The 21,911-nt window shown below is 41.6% G+C and overlaps 1 protein-coding gene across 1 annotated transcript in view; it reads left to right on the top strand.

The window, feature by feature from the left end:
• MAN1A2 (mannosidase alpha class 1A member 2) overlaps window positions 1-21,676 on the top strand; it is a 288,333-nt gene extending 266,657 nt beyond the window's left edge. The window contains exons 10-13 of the mRNA XM_039529767.1: window positions 2,300-2,519; window positions 9,538-9,710; window positions 14,641-14,756; window positions 19,757-21,676. Of these exons, the coding sequence (XP_039385701.1) occupies window positions 2,300-2,519; window positions 9,538-9,710; window positions 14,641-14,756; window positions 19,757-19,889 (642 nt within the window). The 3' untranslated portion in view covers window positions 19,890-21,676. The remainder of the gene's footprint in view (window positions 1-2,299; window positions 2,520-9,537; window positions 9,711-14,640; window positions 14,757-19,756) is intronic.
• Window positions 21,677-21,911: the final 235 nt, after the last annotated feature.

Here is a 21,911-nt window from a genome sequence, read left to right as displayed (position 1 = left end):
TGAGTTCTCAGAGAAAAGTGAAGTTAAGGGTTATTAGAACTGGCACTGTTCTTACTTGCTGCTTAAGAACTAAAGACAAATAAGCCCTTAAGGCCATATTTAGCACTGAGCTGATTTCAGTGTTCAAGATGGCTCAGAAACTGTGGCTAAACTAAGAACTTAGGTGCCTTAATCATTTAAGAGTAAATTGTGGATACTAAAACACATCCTTGAGGAAGGGGCCTGCCTGTAATGAACAATATCTCTGCATTTGTTCCACACACATGGGACATGCAAAATCTGCTCCATCATTAGAATAGAGCAGATTGCTGACCCCTCTATTTTGGCCCAGCTCTGAGGGGTAGTGTAGAGTGCGGAGGACCATGACCCTACTCTCTCTGTACCACCTTCTTGGCATCCTGCTTCCAATCAGGAGAACAGGGGCAAGCAGTGCCTCTACTTCCCAAATCACAGAGGGTTCAGGGACTACTTCCCAAATCAAAGGGCACTTGCATAGTCATGCAGACAGCAGATGAGGCATGACCATAAGGACTTCTGACAATCTGGTCCTTAAGCTACTTTAAACTCTTTAAGTGGTTTAGTTTAGGCCTTAACCTTCAAGTAGACTTTAGTCTTTAACTGAGCTTAACTTTGAGTTTACCCATACTTCACTCCCCTAGCTCTCACTGGGTGGGGAAGAGAGCATCATTGCCACCTTTACATTCCCACTTGTGTCTGGCTGTGACACCCTTCTTCTTGCAGAGATTGTGAAGAAGGAAAAGAGAACAGAATCTATTCTGCAGATTGTCAACCCCCAGAATTTAAATACCTTCAACAGAGTATCATGTACTTCACAACAGAATGGGAACAAATTCCATGGCAGCAAGTGCTAAATTCTACCAAAATGCTGATTTAGTCTACTGCCAGAAAATACCCTTCGTTCCCATCTTCCCACCCCCATACAAACATCTATCTGGCTCAAAATTGAAATAGTTACTGGTGTAAAATTTGTTGATATTTTTGACGGTTATTATTGAGGTTGGGTTTTTTTACTCTCCAGGTTGCCAAATCAGCTCTCATAATGCTTTCCAGACAGACAGACACATTTTTGCTAGGGAAGGGGAGAGCTTGTAATTGACTTCCTTGGCTCATCTTCTCAGCTCTCAAGGCTGTTGAACTGTTCTCCAGGCAGCCTAATCCACCAGCCTACATTTCTGGCTTTCTGGCTACAAGCTGGACTCCAGCTCTGGCTCCTTGACCTCTGCTGCCTGGCTCCATGGAACAGCGCAGGGAATGCGCTTTATAATTGAGTCTACTCCCACTTATGGCAAAAAGCAGCTACAGGCAGATTCTGGCAGAGCAGGAATACAGAAAGCTAAATGTTTGGTGGCAGGTTGCAGCAAAATAGCAAATTCCACTGCAAAAGTGCTGACTTCTGTAGCATCGTGGGAAAATGACAGATTTTGTGGTTACAAAATCCTGAAGTGTGAGAGGCCCCAGTTGAGATGAATGGGCTGTTCACATCTCTCAGGAGCTATTGTTTCTAGCTAGCTGTGGACTCAGGAAGATATTTTACATCAGTTACACACAGTTTACAGTTTTGAGGTTTTTCTGCAACCAGAAGGGCTAGAACAATTTTATTTAATGAATGTAGAGAATTTGGAGAACAATTTGTCCGAAAAGGGGGGATTCTGCAGTCACAAAATTACAGAATATATGGGGTTCTGGTTTTAATAAATCAACTATAATAAAAGCTCAAGTATCTTAAATAACCTGGGAAATTAAATACAAACACTAAAAATACCATGTAACCCACATTAACACAGCGTGGGTCTTTGTCCTGCTCTAATGGCTAGTGCCCATAAAGAAGTTTGTGAGGCTGCTACTGCTGCTAGTTAATGGGTCATAAGCCTTTATTTTCAATAGTAGAGTCATATGGTTTTAAATGAAGAGGTCCTGGGTTCAGTACCTCCAGCTAGCTGTCATAAAATGTATCAGATGTAAATTGTACTTCAGATGTGACTGAGTTAATATTGTTGTTGAACCCTTGATTTTTTGGAATTTCATTACTTTTGCATGCTTGATTTCTAAACCATAGAATTACGTTGTGGTTAATTTTTATGTTTGCCATGTTGAATGTGTTTTTAGAGTGTTCATAGATAAATGTGGTAAGAAGGGAAAAATATTCTTGTTTTGAAAATGACGTTAATTTTTTTACACAAGATCTGTGGTCAGAAATATATAGTGTTTAAAGCATAGTAAAAACAGATAGAATCTTGACTGTTTCCAGTATTTAAAGATTATCCCAATCTCCTTGCAGGCGATAGAAAGACATCTTATCAGAAAGTCTAACGGAGGACTGACATACATTGGGGAGTGGAAGAATGGGCACCTTGAGAGAAAGATGGGCCACCTCACCTGTTTTGCTGGGGGAATGTTTGCACTTGGAGCGGATGGTTCCAGAGATGATAAAGCTGGACATTATTTGCAACTTGGAGCTGAGATTGCACATACATGTCATGAGTCATACGACAGAACAAGTAAGAGAGATTATCAATTTAATTATTTTAGTTTAACAGGACCCTGCACAGTAGAAATACACAGGAAAGAGAGGTGGTCAGATTATTCAAGAGATTTGTCTTGAATGCATGAGCCTGACCATCCTCTAACTCACATCATTTTTATGCCAGTGTAACTTTCTTGACTTAATTGGAGTTACTCCTGATTTATGCAGCCAGTGTAAGTGAATGTAGACTCAGACCTTAAGACTTTTATGTTTGGTCATCTATGTCTATCCCTTCTAAATATAGTTTTGCATGCAGATCATTCAGATGATAAAACTACATTTGAAAGAGCATTGGTACATGGGGTAGTGTTTTATATATCCAACTTAAAATAGTTTTAGCAAAATAATTAATAAATGAGAATGTGCTCTGCAGAAAAACACCAGCCATTTTTATAGTAATAACTGTCAGTCAGCCTCACCCTCTTGAAACTGAATTAGTGTGTGAAATTGTTACAATTTGAAGTCACACTGGTGAATTGCTGTTTTCCATGGTTCAAAAATCCCATTTGTCATGACAGTGCCCTCCTGCCTCTGGCGAAAATGAACACAGGTGCATTTTTGCTGGCTGTACAAGTTCACAAACAGGTGCAGGTTGTACAGCATTTCCAACAATTTGGTGAAATTGTGAATCAGTTTGAAAATGAAGACAGTGAAATGTTAAAGGCTATTAAATTAAACTTGAAGACTTTGGGGCATTGGGACTCAGTAGCATTATATCATTGAACACTGATGGACACATTTATCAGCCAAGATAGTCCAAATAAAGCTAGCTCTTTCCATGACCCCAGATCTCTCATTGATAAGGGCAGACTGTCTGTATTTATAGTAAACACCCCAGCAACCAGAAGTTACATAATCCCTGTTGTGTATTCCCTGACCTGTGCCCCCTCAGTATTAAAAGACCAGGCCTTAAAGATGGTGCAGAAATGCATGCATGGGCCCCAGAACCAGCACTTCATACAATCATTATGTAACTGAGCCTCTGGTTTGCGTTTCATTTGCAGTTATAATTGATTTGTTAAGAGTATGGTGGTCTGTACAGTTTTGGCTGTCCTGAATGATAGCTTGCATTAGAGAACTCACATACTTAATAAAGCACAATCAATTGATCCAGTCAAAGGAATTTTCAGATGGTACCAGCAACCTGGAGACTGGGTCTGTTCTTATTACCAGTATAGTATAGCTGGTAGTTCAAGGTCAAGGCTGGGGGTATTTGCAAATCACTGTACTACAGCTTGCAATGCACTTGCCACTGTTTCCGTCTTTGGGTGAATCTAGAGCTCCATTCCTGGTTAAGTTTCATTTACACAAAACTCATCCAAATCAAAGGAATGGAAAAACATGCTGAAGTAATATTGCATAAGCATTCTTCAGTGTCATTATATTTAACTTCATTAAAAGAATCAGTGATAAAATTCTTTTAAATGTTTGACTTTAAAGGGCAAGCCTTCGCACAGCTTGGGGAGCTGAGGCTCAGTCTGCTGCTTTTATTCTTGATTTCTTTGTGGTTTTGGTTCATTTTAGTGAAAGTTTTCTCTAGAATGAAGATGTCTTGAGTTTATCCCCACATGCCGTCAGCTACTATACATAAGCTATATTGCCAGCAAGGGACACAAGAAAAAAAAAAAAACCTTTCCTACTCCAGCCACAAGGAGGTTGCTGTTCAGTTTTTATCTTTTCATTTGAATTCGTGTCCCCTCAACTTTTTACTGTTGACATCCCCTTCAATGTGGTTATAAGACTCAGACATTTTCACTTCTGATGTCCCACACCACGTTTTTGTGTTTGTCCATTTTTGCGGGGGGTGATGTAGTCAAAGTGGATGCAGAATGAGCATTGTGCAGAAGGAATCATCACGGTAAATGGGAAACAAATCGAGGTGGTTGACAAATATATTTACCTGGGTCAGCAGCTGAGCAGAGACAACTTATTCGAAGGGGAATGCAGTAGGTGGTGAAAGGCGGGGTGGGCAAGTTTCAACAAAATAAAGACATCTCTAACGGATGATGAACTGCCCACGTAGGTGCCGACTTCTGCTCCTGCCGGTGGGTGCTCGACCCGCCTCTGCCCTGCCCCCATTCCAACCTCTTCCCCAAAGTCCCCGCCCCAACTCCAGCCCCTCCCTGCCCCATTCCGCCTCCTTTCCCAAATCCCTGCACAGGCCTTGCCTCTTCCCCACCTCCTCCCCTGAGCATGCCACGTTCCCGCTTCTCTCCCCCCACCCTCCAGAGTGGCCAAACAGCTGTCTGGCAGCGGCCGGGGGGAAGCGCTGTGAGGTAGGCAGAGGAGCAGGACGTGGTGTGCTCGGTGGGGGGGAGGAGGAGGAGGTGGTGGGGTGGGGGAAGGGGAGTTTGACTGCCAGTGGTTACGGAGCACCCACTGATTTTTCCCCGTGGGTGCTCCAGCTCTGGAGCACCCATGGAGTAGGCGCCTATGACTGCCCATGAAGAAAAGGAAAGAACTGTTTAACTCCACTGTTCTGCCAGAAATGATATACGGAGCAGAGAGTTGGTTAGCAATGAAAGCGGAGGAAGAAAAATTCACTGTCACCCAGACAGCAATGGAAAGGCAAATGTGTAAGATGTCGCTCCATGAATCATATGCCAAATGAGATCAGAAGGCGTACAGAGGTGACCAATGTAGTGCAGGCAATGTATGACGCAAAGCGAAGATGGGCGGATCATGTAGTCCGCAGGCAAGACAATAGGTGGACAACCTGCATCAGTGACTGGATCCCCAGAGACCACAAGCAACCACTGGGCAGACCAAAAATGCGCTGGGCCGATCCCATGACAAAACTCTTTGGCCAGAAATGGAAAGAACGTGCTCGTAACAAAATAGAATGGTGTGGTGTCAACTTGTGTTCATAGAAGGACTGATGAGGACAAGCCGGACAAAGGTGACAACGGTGATGTAGTCCTATTTCCTGGATCAGGAAAGTATTTTGACGGAACACACTGGACTCCATGATATTTAGATCAGGATTTACTGACGCCATCATCAGTTCTAAAATACCAAGGTCTTCTTGATATGACACGGACAAACCAAAACAGCTTCTGTAAAAGAAAGTTATGCTTCTCTTATCATTGAGCTTTTTGAGTGTGTCTGTAAAATTGTGGATAAAGGAGAAATAGATTTTCAAAAAGCCTTCCTCAAAGTTCCTCACAAATAAGCTATTGAGAAAGCTTTATCTCACCACATGACTACTTAAATTATTGTCATGGATTAGAAACTAGCTAAGAGACAGAAAACAAAGAATACAGATAATTGGTCAAATTTTCATCATGGCAAAAGTGGATGGTGCCCCAGAGATCAGGATTAGTGTTGTTTAATATATTTAAACTCTCTTGGAAAAAAGGTGAATGATGGGTGCCAAATTTACAGGTGATACAAAATAATTCAAGATAGTTAAGGCTAGAAAAGATTGTGAGAAACTCCAGTGGGAATAGGCAACATAGTGGCAGATGAAATTCACTGCTGACAAATGCAAAGTAATGCATGTTGGAAGAAGTAATTTCACCTTATTGGGTTCTAAATGAACGGTAGCAACTCAGGACTGAAAGACCTAGACAACTCAATGAATCTGCTCAATGTGCAGCAGCAGTTAAAAAAGCAAATAAAATGTCAGGCTATATAAGAAAGGGGATAGATAATAATGTTTTAAATAATATTACATAGAAAAAAGCTTCAGTAAAAGAATATTTATTTTATAAATTCAAGCACTCAGAACTTGTGAAATGCCAGATTTATGGTTGTTTATGCAACCGCAATTCCTCATTCATCTGTCCTGTGAACTGAATGATGCAAAGGTCCTAAGGAAGAAATAGCATGTGATTACGTATTTAAAGACTGTATCATAATGCATGGGCAAAAGGGAGTAGAACGAGGTTGTTTGAGCAACCAGAAATTTAGCATTTCCTAACTTTCATGTGTTTGATATTGCAACCTAAATAGCGTTCACTTAACATTTTTTTAATTTAATTTTGTGGGTGTTTTAAAGGAAAAAAGTTAAGATAAATCATCCTATGTGCAAGGTAACAACCTCCCCAATAAGTATTAGGGCTTCAATCCCGAGTCTTCCGGATTGCAGCACAAACTGTTACCACTTGAGTACAGGACTAATTGTTAGTGAGGGCAGGAGGAAGCTGTTATCCCAGAGTGGGGAATGAACTTCTAGGTCCAGGTGCTGTGGTCAGTGGGAGAGCACCTGGCCTGGCCTGGCTCAAATATCTAGTTCTCTCCCACCATGGGAGTTGGAGGAGCTCTTGCACTATGAAGTACCCCCAGAGGGGGCATATTAAGGTAATGTGCTGGGTCTGGGCGAGGGAAGCCCAGCCCAACTCTGTTCTTCATCACACCCCTGCTACAGCTGCACTGGCAGCTTCCAAGTATTCTCAGGGCAGCTGCGACTGCTTTGGGGAATGCATGTGAGAGAAGAGAAATCGCATTCTATTCTTTTGACATTTCTCAGCAATGAATGAAATTTTCATAAGAAATTTCCTTTCTGTACCCTAAGGACATTCCCCTGCCAAATATCAAAGGCTGTTACAAACAATGGAGGGGTGAGAATTTCTCAAAGAAATTATGGCAAGAATGCTTTATAATAGAAAGTGTTAGGGAATCTAAAGGGGTGTGGGGGTCACTACCAGCTTCCCCTATAATAATGTCATCATATAAATCACAGGACACCATCATCTGTAATACTGTGTTCAGTTCCTGTCACTCCATCTCATCAAAGATATAAGTAAATAAAGGCAATTCTGATTTGGGCAACAAAAATGGTATGGGGCCTGGAGAAATTTCTATGTGATGAGTGAAAACTTTGGAGGCCAAGCTCTATTGTTACGCTACTGTTAATCCAAAGTAACTCAGTTGACTTTAGTGATGTTACTCCAGATTTATGCCAGTGTGGCTTAGGACATAATATTGTTCTATTTAGTATAGTGAGACTAATAAGGGACATGATAGAGGTACATGAAAAAAATGGTATTGTGAAGAGAGGGTATTTTGACCACTCCTTTTTATCTAATCACATGACACAAGAGGACAGTCAATGAAATTGGAAATGCATCAAACTAAAACCTGATAAATCAACCTGCAGAATGCACTGTCACAAGGATACTATAGAAATTAAGAGCTTAGCAAGATTCCAAAAAGGGGTAGACACATATGGATACTGAGAACACCCAGATTTGTATTATATAGGGGTTTTATTTAATAAAGGACATAGACCTTTATGCTTAAGAACATACCCCAGCCATAAACTGACAGAGTTTAGAAACTGTCTGTGGGCTGTTTATTCTACAGTTGTCCATGAAGACGCTTCTTGCACCTTCCCCTGAAGCGTCTGATGATGGCAACTTTCAGAGACTTGGATACTGGATTAGTTGGTTTTATCCATAGTGGTAATTCCTGCATTCCCAATAGCACAAACTGCATAAGTGACTGATTCATGAATACGACTTCAGACAAGGTAGGGCTAAAGTAAGAGCAGGTACTGGCCCTGTTCCACGAGTGGCTATAATCAGACAAACAGACAAAGAAAATGTGGGAGAGATGTGATAGTTGTTCTCCTAGGAAATGTAAAATGACACTATATACTGATGGACTGGTTCTGCAGCTACAAACTACTGAGGGTCTCTTCCTCAGTTTTTATATTAGAGGTTAGAAAGCAACATTGGTTTTCTGACTCTTTCTTTCCTTTTCACTAGCTATTTAGTTTCTAGGCTAGCTGTAGTTTTATAGTGACAAATATATAAAAATAAAGGACAAAATTAGGACTAAAGTCTCTAGAGTTAGGTTCCTAAATCCATACTTAAGCACATGAATAAGTTCCCTAATTTTAACAGTGTTGAACACTCACAGCTCCCATGTATATCACCTTCACTTGGCTAAAGTCTCTTTAGGAGCCAGTCCTGTTATAGTTTAACTCTGCACTCTTGTGTGTTTCCAAAATCATTCTCTGCCCCCACTGCCTAGAATGAAGCCCCTCAATCTCCTGGATACCTAGATAAAACATCTGGAGTTGAACACTGTGTTAGACTATAGTAAAATATCCATGATGGACCCCCATACCAGACCTTGCTTTGCATGGAAGAAGGATGCTGTCCAACAGGATACTCAGTTTAATTTGTCTTTCCTCCTCTGCCCTGCCTTGAGCAGAAGCAGTGGTTCAAACTCCTGGAAGAGTTCATGAAAGAGGCACTAAAAGTCCAGCCAGATTGACACTGAGACCGTCTCATTTATTATAAGAGTGTGCTGTATTCCATGTGCCGCCTTGATTCAAGTGCAGGTAGACAGCACTCCCTGCTCTACTCTTCTTCTGGAAAGCGAAACCACTCCCTTCAGATCCCTGGTCTCAGCTTCAGTGGCCACTGCAGCACCACTCTCTGTATCCTTCCTGCTCAGGTAATGCAGTTTCTATAAGTGAGGCATAGATGGAGCAGTATCAGAGGGGTAGCCGTGTTAGTCTGGATCTGTAAAAGCAGCAAAGAGTCTTGTGGCACCTTATAGACTAACAGACGTTTTGGAGCACATTGCCCATCCCTGGCCTAGATGGAAATACAGACTATCTGCGATGATGATTCCTAATTCACCTTCTCAGGCCTTTTCCCATCCTGCCATATTAACTCAATAGAATGTTAAAAATGTTCCTGACCATTTTCTCGTTTCCTCATGTATAGCAAGAACCAATCTGTCTCAGTTTAATTTTACCTTATAACTGAATGTGTTAAAATGCTTATATTCTTAGTGTTTTATTAGTTTCTAAGGGGACTACTATTCTCCTGTCAAGATAAGTAGATTTAACATAGGGATCGAATACATTATTCATTAGAAATATTAGAAGCTTCAACAATAGGAAATATTTATGAGACTATTCAAAGAAAAGCTAGATTTCATTTCAGATTTTTTTGCATGCTTTGTGTAACTCCCTCCCCCAAAGATTGGAAAGGAATAAAGTATTCCTGTTTTCTTTTCTCTTCTCTCTGCAGCATTAAAGCTGGGTCCTGAAGCGTTCAAATTTGATGGTGGCCTAGAGGCAGTGGCAGTGCGGCAGAATGAAAAATATTACATTCTAAGACCAGAGGTGATCGAGACCTATTGGTATATGTGGAGATTTACACATGATCCCAAGTACAGGCACTGGGGCTGGGAAGCAGCACAGGTAACTGCTGATTGGCTCGGTCAATAGAATTATTCTGCTTTGTTCTTCTGTCGCTCTTTTCATCCCAAGCACTTTCCAAACAATAATTTATTAGTCATCACCAGCCTCTGTAAGATAGATTGGTTGTGTTGGTGGTGGTGATTACTATTATCTTTCCTGTATAACAGATGGAGAACTGGATGTATAGATAGGTGATCTGCTCCAGGTTACACAACAAGTGAGTGGCAGAGTTGGCAATAGAGCCCAGTAGCCATGATGCCCAGGCCCTATACTAATCAGTAGAATCCCAGTCCCAGTAAAGGTTTCTCTGAGACAAGCTTTGGAGGCTTTAACCCCAAGTGTTTTCCTGGGCCTCTTTGTGTGAGAGGACACCAAGCTCTTCCTTGAGCTCCTCCTGCAGTTTTCAGGGCAGCTTCTTCACATGCTCTTCAAATATGTGTCAGCGTGGATCCCACTGTAGGGGCATGTGCATTTTATGCATGTGACTGGATTCTTTTTGCTAGCAGTGTCCTTTGGGGCTGCACTGGCTCCCATACAAGGGCATAAAGGGTGGGCGGCCATGACTCTCCCTCAGTTCCCTCTTACCACCCATGGCAGTGAGATGGAACCTAGCAGTGTCCTATCTGCTAGCAACTCTATCATGGTCTATCTTAATCTAAACTTCTGAAATTCTTCAGACCAATCTTCATCCCTTTACCTTCAACCTTTAGGACTCAATAATCCTTGTCCGGACTGAAATCCTTCAATCAGACCTCCCTGAACAACTTCCATCCTCTAAACAGACCCCACCCCTCATGTATAGGATCATAAAATGGCAGACTCAAAAACAGTGGGCTTCAATCCTACCCATCATAGAAACTAATCCTGCTTAAAGATGGGCACAGCAGGTGCCTTTTCTGCCTAGATGAACCGCACTGTCCAAGCAGGTGCTTTTGTTCTCCACTAAAAACAGAAAATTAAGGAATGTGAAGCTCAAGCTCCACCTCTTAGAATAATCTGTGGGAATGGCATTGGACACAGAAAATCTGGGTTCAAGAACCCCCATACCAGTCAAACCTGTAAACTCAAAGTTTTGTCTCTCTCACCAACAGAAGTTGGTCCTATAAAAGATATTACCTCCCTCACCTTGTCTATATAATAAAATTGTCAAGATTTTAGAATACAGATCATAGAGATTTCTCTCACTGGCCCTTTTAGCAACTACACATTGCAAACATTTCAAAGTATGACCATTATCCCTATTCCACTATAGCAAAATGGAATCACATAGTAATTGTGTGGCCTAGTGGAAAGACTGTTGAACTGGGACTATTCCTAGCTCTGCCTCTGGCCTGCTGAGTGACCTTGGCAAGTCACTTCATCTCTCTGTGCCTTGGTTTCCCATATGAAAAGCGGGGATAATGTTGTAAAGTTCTTTAAGATCTACTGATGAAAAGCACTATATAAAAGCTAGGTCTTTTGATTAGTACCTAGCTGCAATAGCATATCAACTGCAAACCTAGGTGAGAACTACACCTGTCTAAATGACCACTAACTCCTACAAACTAACATTTCTTTTTCGGTTTAAAAAACCTAAGAAATTAAATGGCAAAGTCTTTGTTAATTCAGCGTTAAGGTTGCCTAGTGATAGCCCGTGCCCTTGCAGAATGGTGAGTTCAGCAAAGGTCAAACTTCTGAAAAACAGGAAACAAGACTTAAGTTAAATACCCACACAACCTTAAAACTGCCCTTTTGGAGCAACGCTCTGCAACCGCCATAACAGTACCCAGGGCAAAACCACCGCAGTGCCCTGCTACTGAACATAAGAACGGCCATACTGGGACAGACCAATGGTTTATCTAGCCCCGTATCCTGTCTTCTGACAGTGGCCAGTGCCAGATGCTTCACAAGTAGTGAACAGGACAGGGCAATCATCAAGAGATCGTCCCTTGTTGTCCAGGCCTAGCTTCTAACAGTCAGAGGTTTAGGGACACCCAGAGCATGGGGTTGTGTCGCTGGCCATCTTGGGAAACAGCTATTGATGGATCTATCCTCCAGGAATTTACCTCATTCTTTTTTTAACCCAGTTCTACTTTTGGCCTTCACAATGTCCTCTGGCAGTAAGTACCATGGGTTGACTGTGTGTTGTGTGAAGCAGTACTTCCTTGTCTTAGTTCTAAACCTGCTGCCTATTAATTTCATTGGGTGACCCCTGGTTTGTGTATTATGTAAAGGGGTAAATAACACTTCCTTATTCACTTTCTTCACACCATTCATGATTTTATAGACCTCTATCATATCCCCACTTAGTTGTCTCTTTTCCAAGCTGAACAGTTCCAGTCTTTTTAATCTCTCTCCTCATACGGAAGCTGTTACATACCCCTAATGATTTTTGTTGCCCTTTTCTGTACTTTTTCCAATTATAATATTTTTTTTGAGATGGGATGACCAGAACTGCACACAGTATTCAAGATGTGGGCGTACCAGGGATTTATATGGAGGCAATATATTTTCTGTCTTATTATCTATCCCTTTCCTAATGGTTCCTAACATTCTGTTTGCTTTTTTGACTTTTGCTGCACACTGAGCAGATGTTTTCAGGGAACTATCACAGTGACTCCCAAGATCTCTTTCTTAAGTGGTAACAGCTAATTTATACCCCCTCATTTTGTATGTATAATTGGGATTGTTTCCCAACGTGCATTATTTTGCATTTATCAACATGGAATTTCATCTGCCATTTCGTTGCCCAGTCTGATACAACCTACACAATTATGTATTGAAGTGATGCCGACAGGAACCTCAAGGTACACGTTTACATCCTTCCTTTAATAACACATGAGGGGATTCAGACCCAGATCTCTGCATATCACTGTCACAGCTCTGTGATGCTCATCTAATTAATTCCCAGATCTCATATCACAATAACTGCCCTTTCAAGTTGCCCCAGACATTCAGTACAGCTACACCTAACAGAGAATGCAGCTGAGTGCATGCAGATAATTCTCAGTGGCTATTGTCCACTTGCAGGAGGCAAGGTTAAGTTTATGTAGGCATTTACCTTAACTATGTATTACCTGGTTTTCAAAAGTCTGAATTTTGCTGAACTTGACGTTCTGGAAAGTCACAAACTATCACTGGGCAACCTTATCGCTTAATTAATGAATTTTTTTGCCATTTAATGCCTACCGCATAGTGGTCTTGTGTGAATTAATTAGCTAATGTTTGTAACATACTTTGTAAAAGCAAAGTATTGTTTTTAACCTATAGTATTTATGTTGCTATCAGCATTTATAATAGCTGTTGGAAATTAAAATCTGTCAGGAACAGACAGCATGACCTCCAGAAGTCCAGCCTCCAAAAGTCTTCAGTGGCTGCTGTCCTCTTGAATAGAGGTGCTTCCTGAAGAAAGTACAGATGCTGGCATACATTGTGGCCAGGTGACTATGTTAAAGATAGGACAGTCATGCTGAGACCTGGCGTTCCCCTTCCCCACACTCTCATCTACCCTCATTTTTAAGAGTCTGAATGAATTAAAGTTTCTTTATAATAGTCCTAGACTTTTATATGCCACACACTTTGACTATTTGACTGATACTGCTGGATTTTATAGTCATAGATATGGACAATTTTAACCTACAGTTCTACAGTTTTAGGGGAAACCACATAACTTCCCCTGCTAGTTTCCCTGATTGCATCTGCAGATATTCACAAACACACATTTCCAGTGGAGAATCTTTTTTGTTTCCAGCCCTCCAAGGTTGAGGCATAGATTGTGAGTAGCTCATTTAGTCTGAATTCATTTTCTTTGTGTATAGAGACATCTGTTTCTACACTGCATTTGTTCCCCTGCTTCAACTCCTCTCAGCTTCTGTTGAGCATAACAAACAGAAATTAGAATTAGCAGAAAACCCGGGCCTACAATAGCCTGTAGAGAAAAGACTTATACAGATTAATGGGCCAAATCATAGATAACTGAACTACAGGTAGCTGTGTTCTGTAGTTTGATAATGACAGGCATCTGAAGCCAAACACTTTCTCTGATCTTTGTGCCTTCTCCTTCCCTGCACGAGCCTATTTGAATAGCTGATGTCTGCTGAGGAGGCACCACCAAGTCAGCAGGGAAACCCAACTAATCTGTGAATCATTGCAGAGTAATTTCTTTGGGCCTGGTTTTAATGGCTGTTATTCTCATGTGCCATAAGTATGAGGATGTGAGTAGAATAACGAGGCTCATACAAGGGGTGCTTTGAGCAGCTAATGTGTTCTTTGCACTCCTTCTTTCTTCCTTTGTGCTTTTTGCAGCAGTAAGTAGAGAGAGCTAGGTGCTGACCTGTGGGCAAGTTTGGGTGACATGCAAGGGTTTGAGGATTTGGGATCCACCCACTCCCACAAAGCCCTGGCTGGGATGATTTAGTTGGGGTTGGTCCTGCTTTGAGCAGGGGATTGGACTAGATGACCTCCTGAGGTCTCTTACAACCCTAATCTTCCATGTTTCTAGGATTCCTCTTTGTATTTGTGTGCTCAGGAACCTGGATTGCACCATTTCAAAGGCCAGGAGCCCTGCTGGGACAGCTGACCAGTGCAGCTGGGATCAAAATTCAGTTTAAGTAGGAAAGGAAGAGATCACATGGGAGTCCAAAGGGAGGTGGAGGATCCTGTACGGGTCAGCAGACAGCCCCTAGTGATGTGTACAATCCCTTGTGCCCCCTCTTAATAACCTTCTGCAGGAGCCCATGACAAACTATCTCAAAGTTTCTAAAACTCCTCCAGCTCTCCTGTTTACAAAGTCCAGTGATATGACTGTCCTTCGCCCATTATTTGAACACCATTAGCAGAGTATGTTGCAGTGTACTCTGGTCAGTACTGATCAATCCTTGTGTTGCGTATCTTTTCAAATATTAAAGTGCAGGTAAAATATGCCTCTTCTGTTCTTACTTCCTCTCTACAGGCTATTGACAAATACTGCCGAGTCAGTGGTGGATTTTCGGGGGTCAAGGATGTCTATTCCTCATCTCCTGCATATGACGATGTACAACAGAGCTTTTTCCTTGCTGAAACTCTGAAGTAAGCAAACTTCTCTTAATGCATATTCCCATAAAATAGCCTGGAGCAGTGTCACGTACTGTATGATTACCCAGTGCCTAAAATAATAGATTGGATTAACACTTCAATTTCGAGATCGTCACAGGGTGTTTTCCTCTTTTTGGTTTTTATTTTGGAGTTCCCTGGTTTCCCCATTCCAGTCCGAGAAACCATAGCAAAAATCCCCCAATGTAAGTGTAAGCTTATTATTCTTAAAACCTCAGTTTGATTTCTTGTATCTCTAGTCAGAACACAAACTGCCAGGGAAAAGGAGAGGTTATCACCTCTAAACAAATTCCATTTGTAAGGAGATCATTTAATTTTAGCTGCACTGAATCAACATGTTTTACATGACCAAGTGCCAGGACATTGATCTTGCAGAATCTACTCTGCCTGCATGTTGCAATGACCAAGATGGGGGACTGTGAATGGGAAAATATGGCATGGTACAAAAATCCACCACATGGTTATTGGATATTTTTTCTGTATTATGTCTACAGAATGTTTGTTTAGTGGGGTGACTTTTAATTCAAAGCCAGATTCAGCATGTTTTCAAATTTTAGATATCTTTAAATATTTTTGTTTAGTCAAAATTTGTTAACTAGAAATGGTTCTACTAGGACACACCTAGTCCATCTTCCAGATGGTAATGCAGTCCGTTTTCCAGTATTTCATCCAGTCTGGTTTTAAGTGTCCCAAGTAATGGATCTTCCTCCCACCTTTTTTCCCAAGTAATAACCTAGCAACTACTGTACAAGAACACACCAATGGTACTGAGATGCTGCCATAATGGATGCCATGATAGGAATCTATATAGAGATAACAACGTATTATGGAGGCTTTGCTAACATTCCATAGTTAAGATTGAGTTGAGTTTTGCACTTAAAGCCAGCATCTTTTATATTTATGAAAAATACAGTGTCATCTTGTTAAGTACAGAATGACTATTCAGAGAATTTAAAATTAAATCTCTTAATTGGTTTGATTGGTTTGGTCTTAAACGAACAGTATAGAGTCTTCAAACTTCCTATGTAGTTAAAACTCACTGAAATCTTGTGCATTGACTCCACTGAAAAATGTTTAGGATTAATGGACATTGTTTGCCATTATTCTTCATGACTGAAATTTCTCCTTCAGCAGAGGTTGAAGAATAATGTTCTACTCCATAAAATTCCAAGGAGAGCTTTAAAAATGGCTGCTACTCCTGTTGTTCTCAATGAGATCGAGGCCACACACTCCCCTTAGCAAGAATGTCCACTCTCTCAGTGTATCTGCTCCTCACAATGCTCCTCTCAGCCTCCCAAGAAGGGACCGTAATCTTCCGTCCAGACAGGTTGGCTTCACACCTGTTGGTAACAATTGGAGGCAGTATGCATTTGGGAACAGGACATCTTAACTGTGTGCAGCACTTTGGTCTCACTTTTATTAAGAACTAGAGCTTGTAGAATTTTCCTAAATATTGCATTTTTGTCAAAAGTTTTTGTCAAATTCAATTTTCAATGAAAAATTAACAAAAAATATTTAGTAAAACATTCTGGGTTTTCAAACAGCTTTAGAGCTGGTTGGAATTTTTTGATTATCAAAAAATGTTAATGAAATGTTGACATTTTTCGAACCTTTGAAAAAATCCTGAAAAATGTATTACTGCTTTTTCAATCATTCCTGTCAAGAAAAATGGGAGATGGAGACATCTCCTTTGTCAAGAAAGGCTGAAGAAAAAAATCACAAACTTTCCGTTATGAAAAATAATGGCAAAATGACTATTAATCCTAAATATTTGTTTTAAAAAACTAATTGTTCTTCGAGTGATTGCACATGTCCAGTCCACTGTTGAAGTCTGTGCGCCCAGCGCATGGCTGTCAGAAACATTTTCCCTCAGCGGTACTCGTTGGGCAGCTTAAGTGCCCTCTGCACTGGGTTCTGCTGACTACTCCCTATTTGACCGTCCATGTCACTGACTGATTATTTACATATTGAATCCTTACTCCATTGCTTTTCTCTGCTGGATTTATCTGCTCCAGAATTGAATCATCATAGGTCTCATTTCTTGTTTCATTTACTCACAATGTAACTGCTTGTTGTATGTAACCGATTACTTATCATGACCAGTCACTTCTCTCCTATGGCTCTAGCCTACCCTCTTCTATATATTTTCTTTTTCCTCTTGTGCCCTCTTCCTTCCATCTTCTCCCCTTGCTCTTCTCCCCAATCGTTCTCTATGATTTGGACAGTACCACCATTCTCCCTGTCATTCAGCCTTGGTATCATCTTTTAACTCAACACTTTCCTTTTGTCCATATGTCCAAACAATGTCTAAATCTTGCCGCTCCCTCCTGCACAACATCTTTAAACGCTGATCTCTCTTCTGTGCCCACACTGCCCAAACTCTTGTCCAAGCTCAGATCATCTCACATCTCAGCTACTGCAATCTCCTCCTCCTTTACCCTTAATGTCTGTAGCCTCACTCCCCTCAAATGCTGCTGCTAAAATAATCTTCCTGGCTAATCACTCTGATTGTCACCTCTTCCTCTGGCTGACCCTCTTCTACTACAATCAGACTCCAAACTTCTTGTTGCATCTCACAAAGCTCTTCCCAACCTAGGTCTGTCCTGCCTAGCCAACCTTTTATCTTACCGTAAGGTTGACTCTTGCCTTTCTCATTGATGCCACCCCTGATAGCCCAGTTCCCCATGTCTCTGACAAACACTTCTGTGTTTTCTCCCATGCTGCTCCTTACATGTGGAAAAGTTCCCAGTCAAAATCCATGAAGCCACCATCTGACCCTCCTCCAACTCCCTCCTCAGAAATCATCTCTTCCATAATGGACACACTAAAATACAATCTGATTCTTAGATTCCAAGGCCAGAAGGAACCATCATGATCATCTAGTTTGACCTCCTGTCTAACACAGGCCATAGAACTTCCCTGAATTAATTCCAGGTTGAACTAGAGCAGATCTGTTAAAAAACATCCAGTCTTAATTTAAAGATTTCCATTAATGGAGTTTGTCTAGCTTCAACTTATAGCCATTGGATCTTGTTACACCTTTGTCAGCGAGATTGAAAACCATCTATTGTCAAATTTCTGATCATCATGTAGGTACTTATAGTCTGTCATCAAGTCACCCCCTTAACTTTCTCTTTTGGCCACAGCATCTCACTGGGAGCTCATTTTCAACAGATTATCTACCATGACCCCCGCAGGTCTTTTTCAGAGTCACTGCTTCCCTGGATAGAGTTCCCCCATGATAATGGGCAGGTGGCATTATGATTGCTGCTCCTGATTGCCTGAGAATTGCACACATTCTATTATTTGTGTTACCCTATCTCCCCCATCTCACCCTGACCTACTTGTCTCATCCACTGTTGTGTGTTGTCTGTTGGGCTGTAAACTCTTTAGGGTGGGACACTATAATTTTCTATATGTTTATACAGCTGCTAGAAAAATGGGGGCCTGACCTGGTTGCTACTACAATATAAATGTTAAATAATAACTCCATATCTAGCACACTTTTTTTGTAAGTGAATAAGGGGAAATGACCAACCATTTATTAATAAAGAAAAACAGAATTTTACTGCCTCAAAGTTTTTCTAGTTCCCCAAAGACTTGAGGATGTTTCCATTTGGAGCTGACCTCGGAGGTTGTGCCACACTCTGCCCAGGCCTGTCTCCACACAGCTCCCAAAGGCTCAGTTCTAGTCTTCTGCTCTGGCTTCATAGGCAAATGGGTCATATGAAATCAGCTTCCTAGGAGCCACTGCTCCTCCAGTTGGATCTAATTGAAGCTGCTGCCTCTCCTCAGAGGACTTGAGCTCTTAGGGTCTGTCTGTACAGCAACTGAAGGTGTGATTTGCAGGGCAGGTAGGCAAGCCGAGTACGTATGGAGGTCCCCAGCAGGCTTGTATTGGGGAGGCTAGCCCATTCAGAGCCTGTGCAGCAACATCTTCACTGCTATTGTTACCCCTGTTAGCTAGATTAACGGTAGTGCAGGTATGCCTACCTGTGCTAAAATGACACCTTCATTTGCTGTATAGACATGCCCTTAGAATCAAGAAAATGAGTGTATATGAATCAGTAAAATAAAATTAATGACGAGGAAGAAAACACACACAACAGGCTGATTCTCTCTGCTCTGGAGATGACCTAGGGAAAATGGGACAATATGGCAGTTAAGAGAGATATACAAAATGCATCACATCCTCCTGGGCTAAGCACCTTGCCTCACCTGCTCCTAAATGATCTCTTGCAGGGTATGCATATTTTCACCTCAATAGCTCCAGCTTTCAATATATTAAAATTTAATTTTAATTATTTCTCAGGTATGTCTCTTGCTGCTAAAACCTGAGAGTATAACTTTATAAGCAAAACTCTTCTGGTTTGTGGGAGCTCTGTTTCATTTTACCATACCTAAACTCCCAAACAGTGTGATAGGATCTCCTCAATGGCTGTGGTTTGTAATTAGTCTGTGAATATAGAAATTGGGCAGTGATGAGTTTTCGTAGCTGCCAAGTTTTCTGCCACTTCATGTGACAGTTCATACAAATTCTGTAATGGCATATATTGCATATAATTTGCATATACTGATAAATGTAACATTGTGAACACAGCCTGCCCTGAGCACTGATGACGGTAGGACATGAAGATGCACAAAACATTTTATCTCTGGCAGGGTAGATGCTCAAGGGTGTCTGGGGACATAGCTGGGTGGAAGACTTTGACTGGGTAGATGGATAGAGGGCTGCTGGGGCTACAGGAGGATAGAGTTCATGAGCTACTGATGCATGGAGCTCTTGAGGCATGGGGATACATGGGGGCAGGTGGGTGCTGTGGGATAGGTAGGTGTTTGAGTAGCTGGTGCAGGGAGGAGTTTAGGGCAGCTGGCTGTTGAGGGTGCAGACACAGGCCAGCCTGGGGCCACTATCAGGCTCCATACCTTGTGCTTTTGCCATCCTTAAACCTCTGTTTTTCTCTTTTGATGTCCAGGTATCTGTATCTGCTTTTCTCCAATGATGACCTCCTGCCTTTAGACAACTGGGTTTTTAACACCGAAGCTCATCCCTTGCCTGTTTTACATTTAGCCAACACCACACTTTCAGGAAATCCTGCTTATCGATAAAAACAGCTCCAGGAAGAGGAGGAGAGACTGCACTCAGCTGTGTTTTGTTTACATGGACCACTTGAGACTTTAGGCTGGAGAGGAGACAGACATTTGGTTAATCTGAGTTGAGACGCAGGGTGAGAAACAACCTCTGCCTCCAAAGCTCTTCAACCTGTAGATAAGTAAACTCTGAAATAATTCCTTTTTATACATGACCAAAACACGCTACTGGGGCATTTGCAGGACAGAGAGAGACCTTGTGTGCTTTGAACCCGAACAGCAGCGTGAAGCCTGTTATTAGATATAGAGTCCAGCAGCCAAAGGAACAACAGGCTTCCTGGCCCGGGGCTGGAGTTTGCTGCTGCTGGCCTTTGCAAGAAACTGCACACTTGTCTCCTACTCAGATGGGGTGTATTCCAGAGACTAAGACATTTTGTTTTTTTCTTTCTATTTTGATGATGGCATGAGCAAAGCAACAACAAAAAAGCAACGTAACTGCACCAGCAGCACCAGGATTTGAAATTTTTTCTGTACCTGTCTGAATTTTCTAATCTGCTTCAGTTTGCCGAGACTGGCAGCCATTCCCAGTGCCTCTCAGACCTTTGCCTCCTTTTCATTTACCCCCTTCATAACAAAGTCCAAAGACCTGTGAAGCACAATCACACCTAGAGAACAGTTACCAAGCATTTGTTTTTGTAATTTGCTGGCAGCACTGTGCTGTTAGTTCATCACACAAGATATGGGCACAGAGCATGGAAGACACAGCTAAGTGTCCTGTTTCCCTTGGTCACCAATCCTGTCATATGGAAAGGGCACACTCCCTTATATCAGTCCTTTTCTGCCACTTCCACAAAGATAACAACAACAGAAATTGCCCATCCTGGTTTATGTGGCAGACTGCGTCACATTCACTGGGACACAGTTCTCTTTAGGTGAGATATAGTAGTTTGTATCATTGCATTACATTTGTCCATGCAACCTGTGCTTTTCCTTGACTCTCACTTTTATTATTTGGATAATGTTCACAAATCCTGCTTTGTAAATCTCAAGTCTTGCCTTGTTTTTTTGAGGTGTATGGCAAGAGACCAAAACTGCCTCAGATTTGGTTTATTAAAACAAGTTTTATCTGGGCCATAAACTGCCCCAATGCAAAGTCAACATGAGATTCTCTCTGGAAACATGGTAAAATCTATTACACACCAATATACCACATAACTCCAGTTAGTAAGGCTGTGTTACCTGCATCCATTAGGGGGTCTAGTTATTACATAGTCCTTCCCTGAGTGCAGGGGACTGGACTAGAGGACCTCTCGAGGTCCCCTACAGTGCTACACTTCTGTGATTTCCTCTGGACATTGCTGGCTGAAGCAACCCCACTGTTCTGAGTTCAGGCCCAACAGCATGAGTTAATGGGGTAGTGCATTTCAGTCTTCACTTACAGCATAGGTGTCCTGACTCTTGTCTCCTATTACTGAGAATCTCTTCTCATCTGTAGACTAGAATCCTGTGCACTCAGAAATAACACCTGTTAACATCAGTAGGGTTTGTTTAAAGTGAGTTTCACTTGCTGCTTTAATTTCTAAACATTTCCTTTCTTTCAATTTTTCTGCTTAAGTGGGCAGCTCTGTACCAGGCATCCTGTCTCGCTGACAGCTTACCAGAGAAGTGTCTTAAATCAATATTGTATGCATAGACTGGAATCAGATTGTTGGTTACATATTTTAAGTGTTTCCTTTCCAGTCAGTTGGCAATAAAACAACCTTAGGGAAGATGGCTTATTCTATTAAAAGCATATATAAGATTCATGCTATTGGCCTTTGGGTCTGCCTACCATGCCTCAGTGGGTAGAATAGGATATTACATGTAAGTCGTTTATTTCTACACACCTCAGTGCCAAATTTTCAACATGTTTGAGATCTTGAAGGCGTCTCCATTTTGTTTTCTCAAAATACAACAAAAGGGCAAAGTACCCCATCGTGGGCTCTATTTATTTAAAGAAACTCTGTCTGCAAAAGCAAATCATCTCTCCCCCCAGCCCCA

This window comes from Mauremys reevesii, linkage group 1 (assembly GCF_016161935.1).
Source record: "Mauremys reevesii isolate NIE-2019 linkage group 1, ASM1616193v1, whole genome shotgun sequence".
NCBI classification, from domain to species: domain Eukaryota; kingdom Metazoa; phylum Chordata; order Testudines; family Geoemydidae; genus Mauremys; species Mauremys reevesii.
The sequence above is the reverse complement of the archived record's forward strand: the minus strand, read 5'-3'. Positions and strand labels throughout refer to the sequence as shown.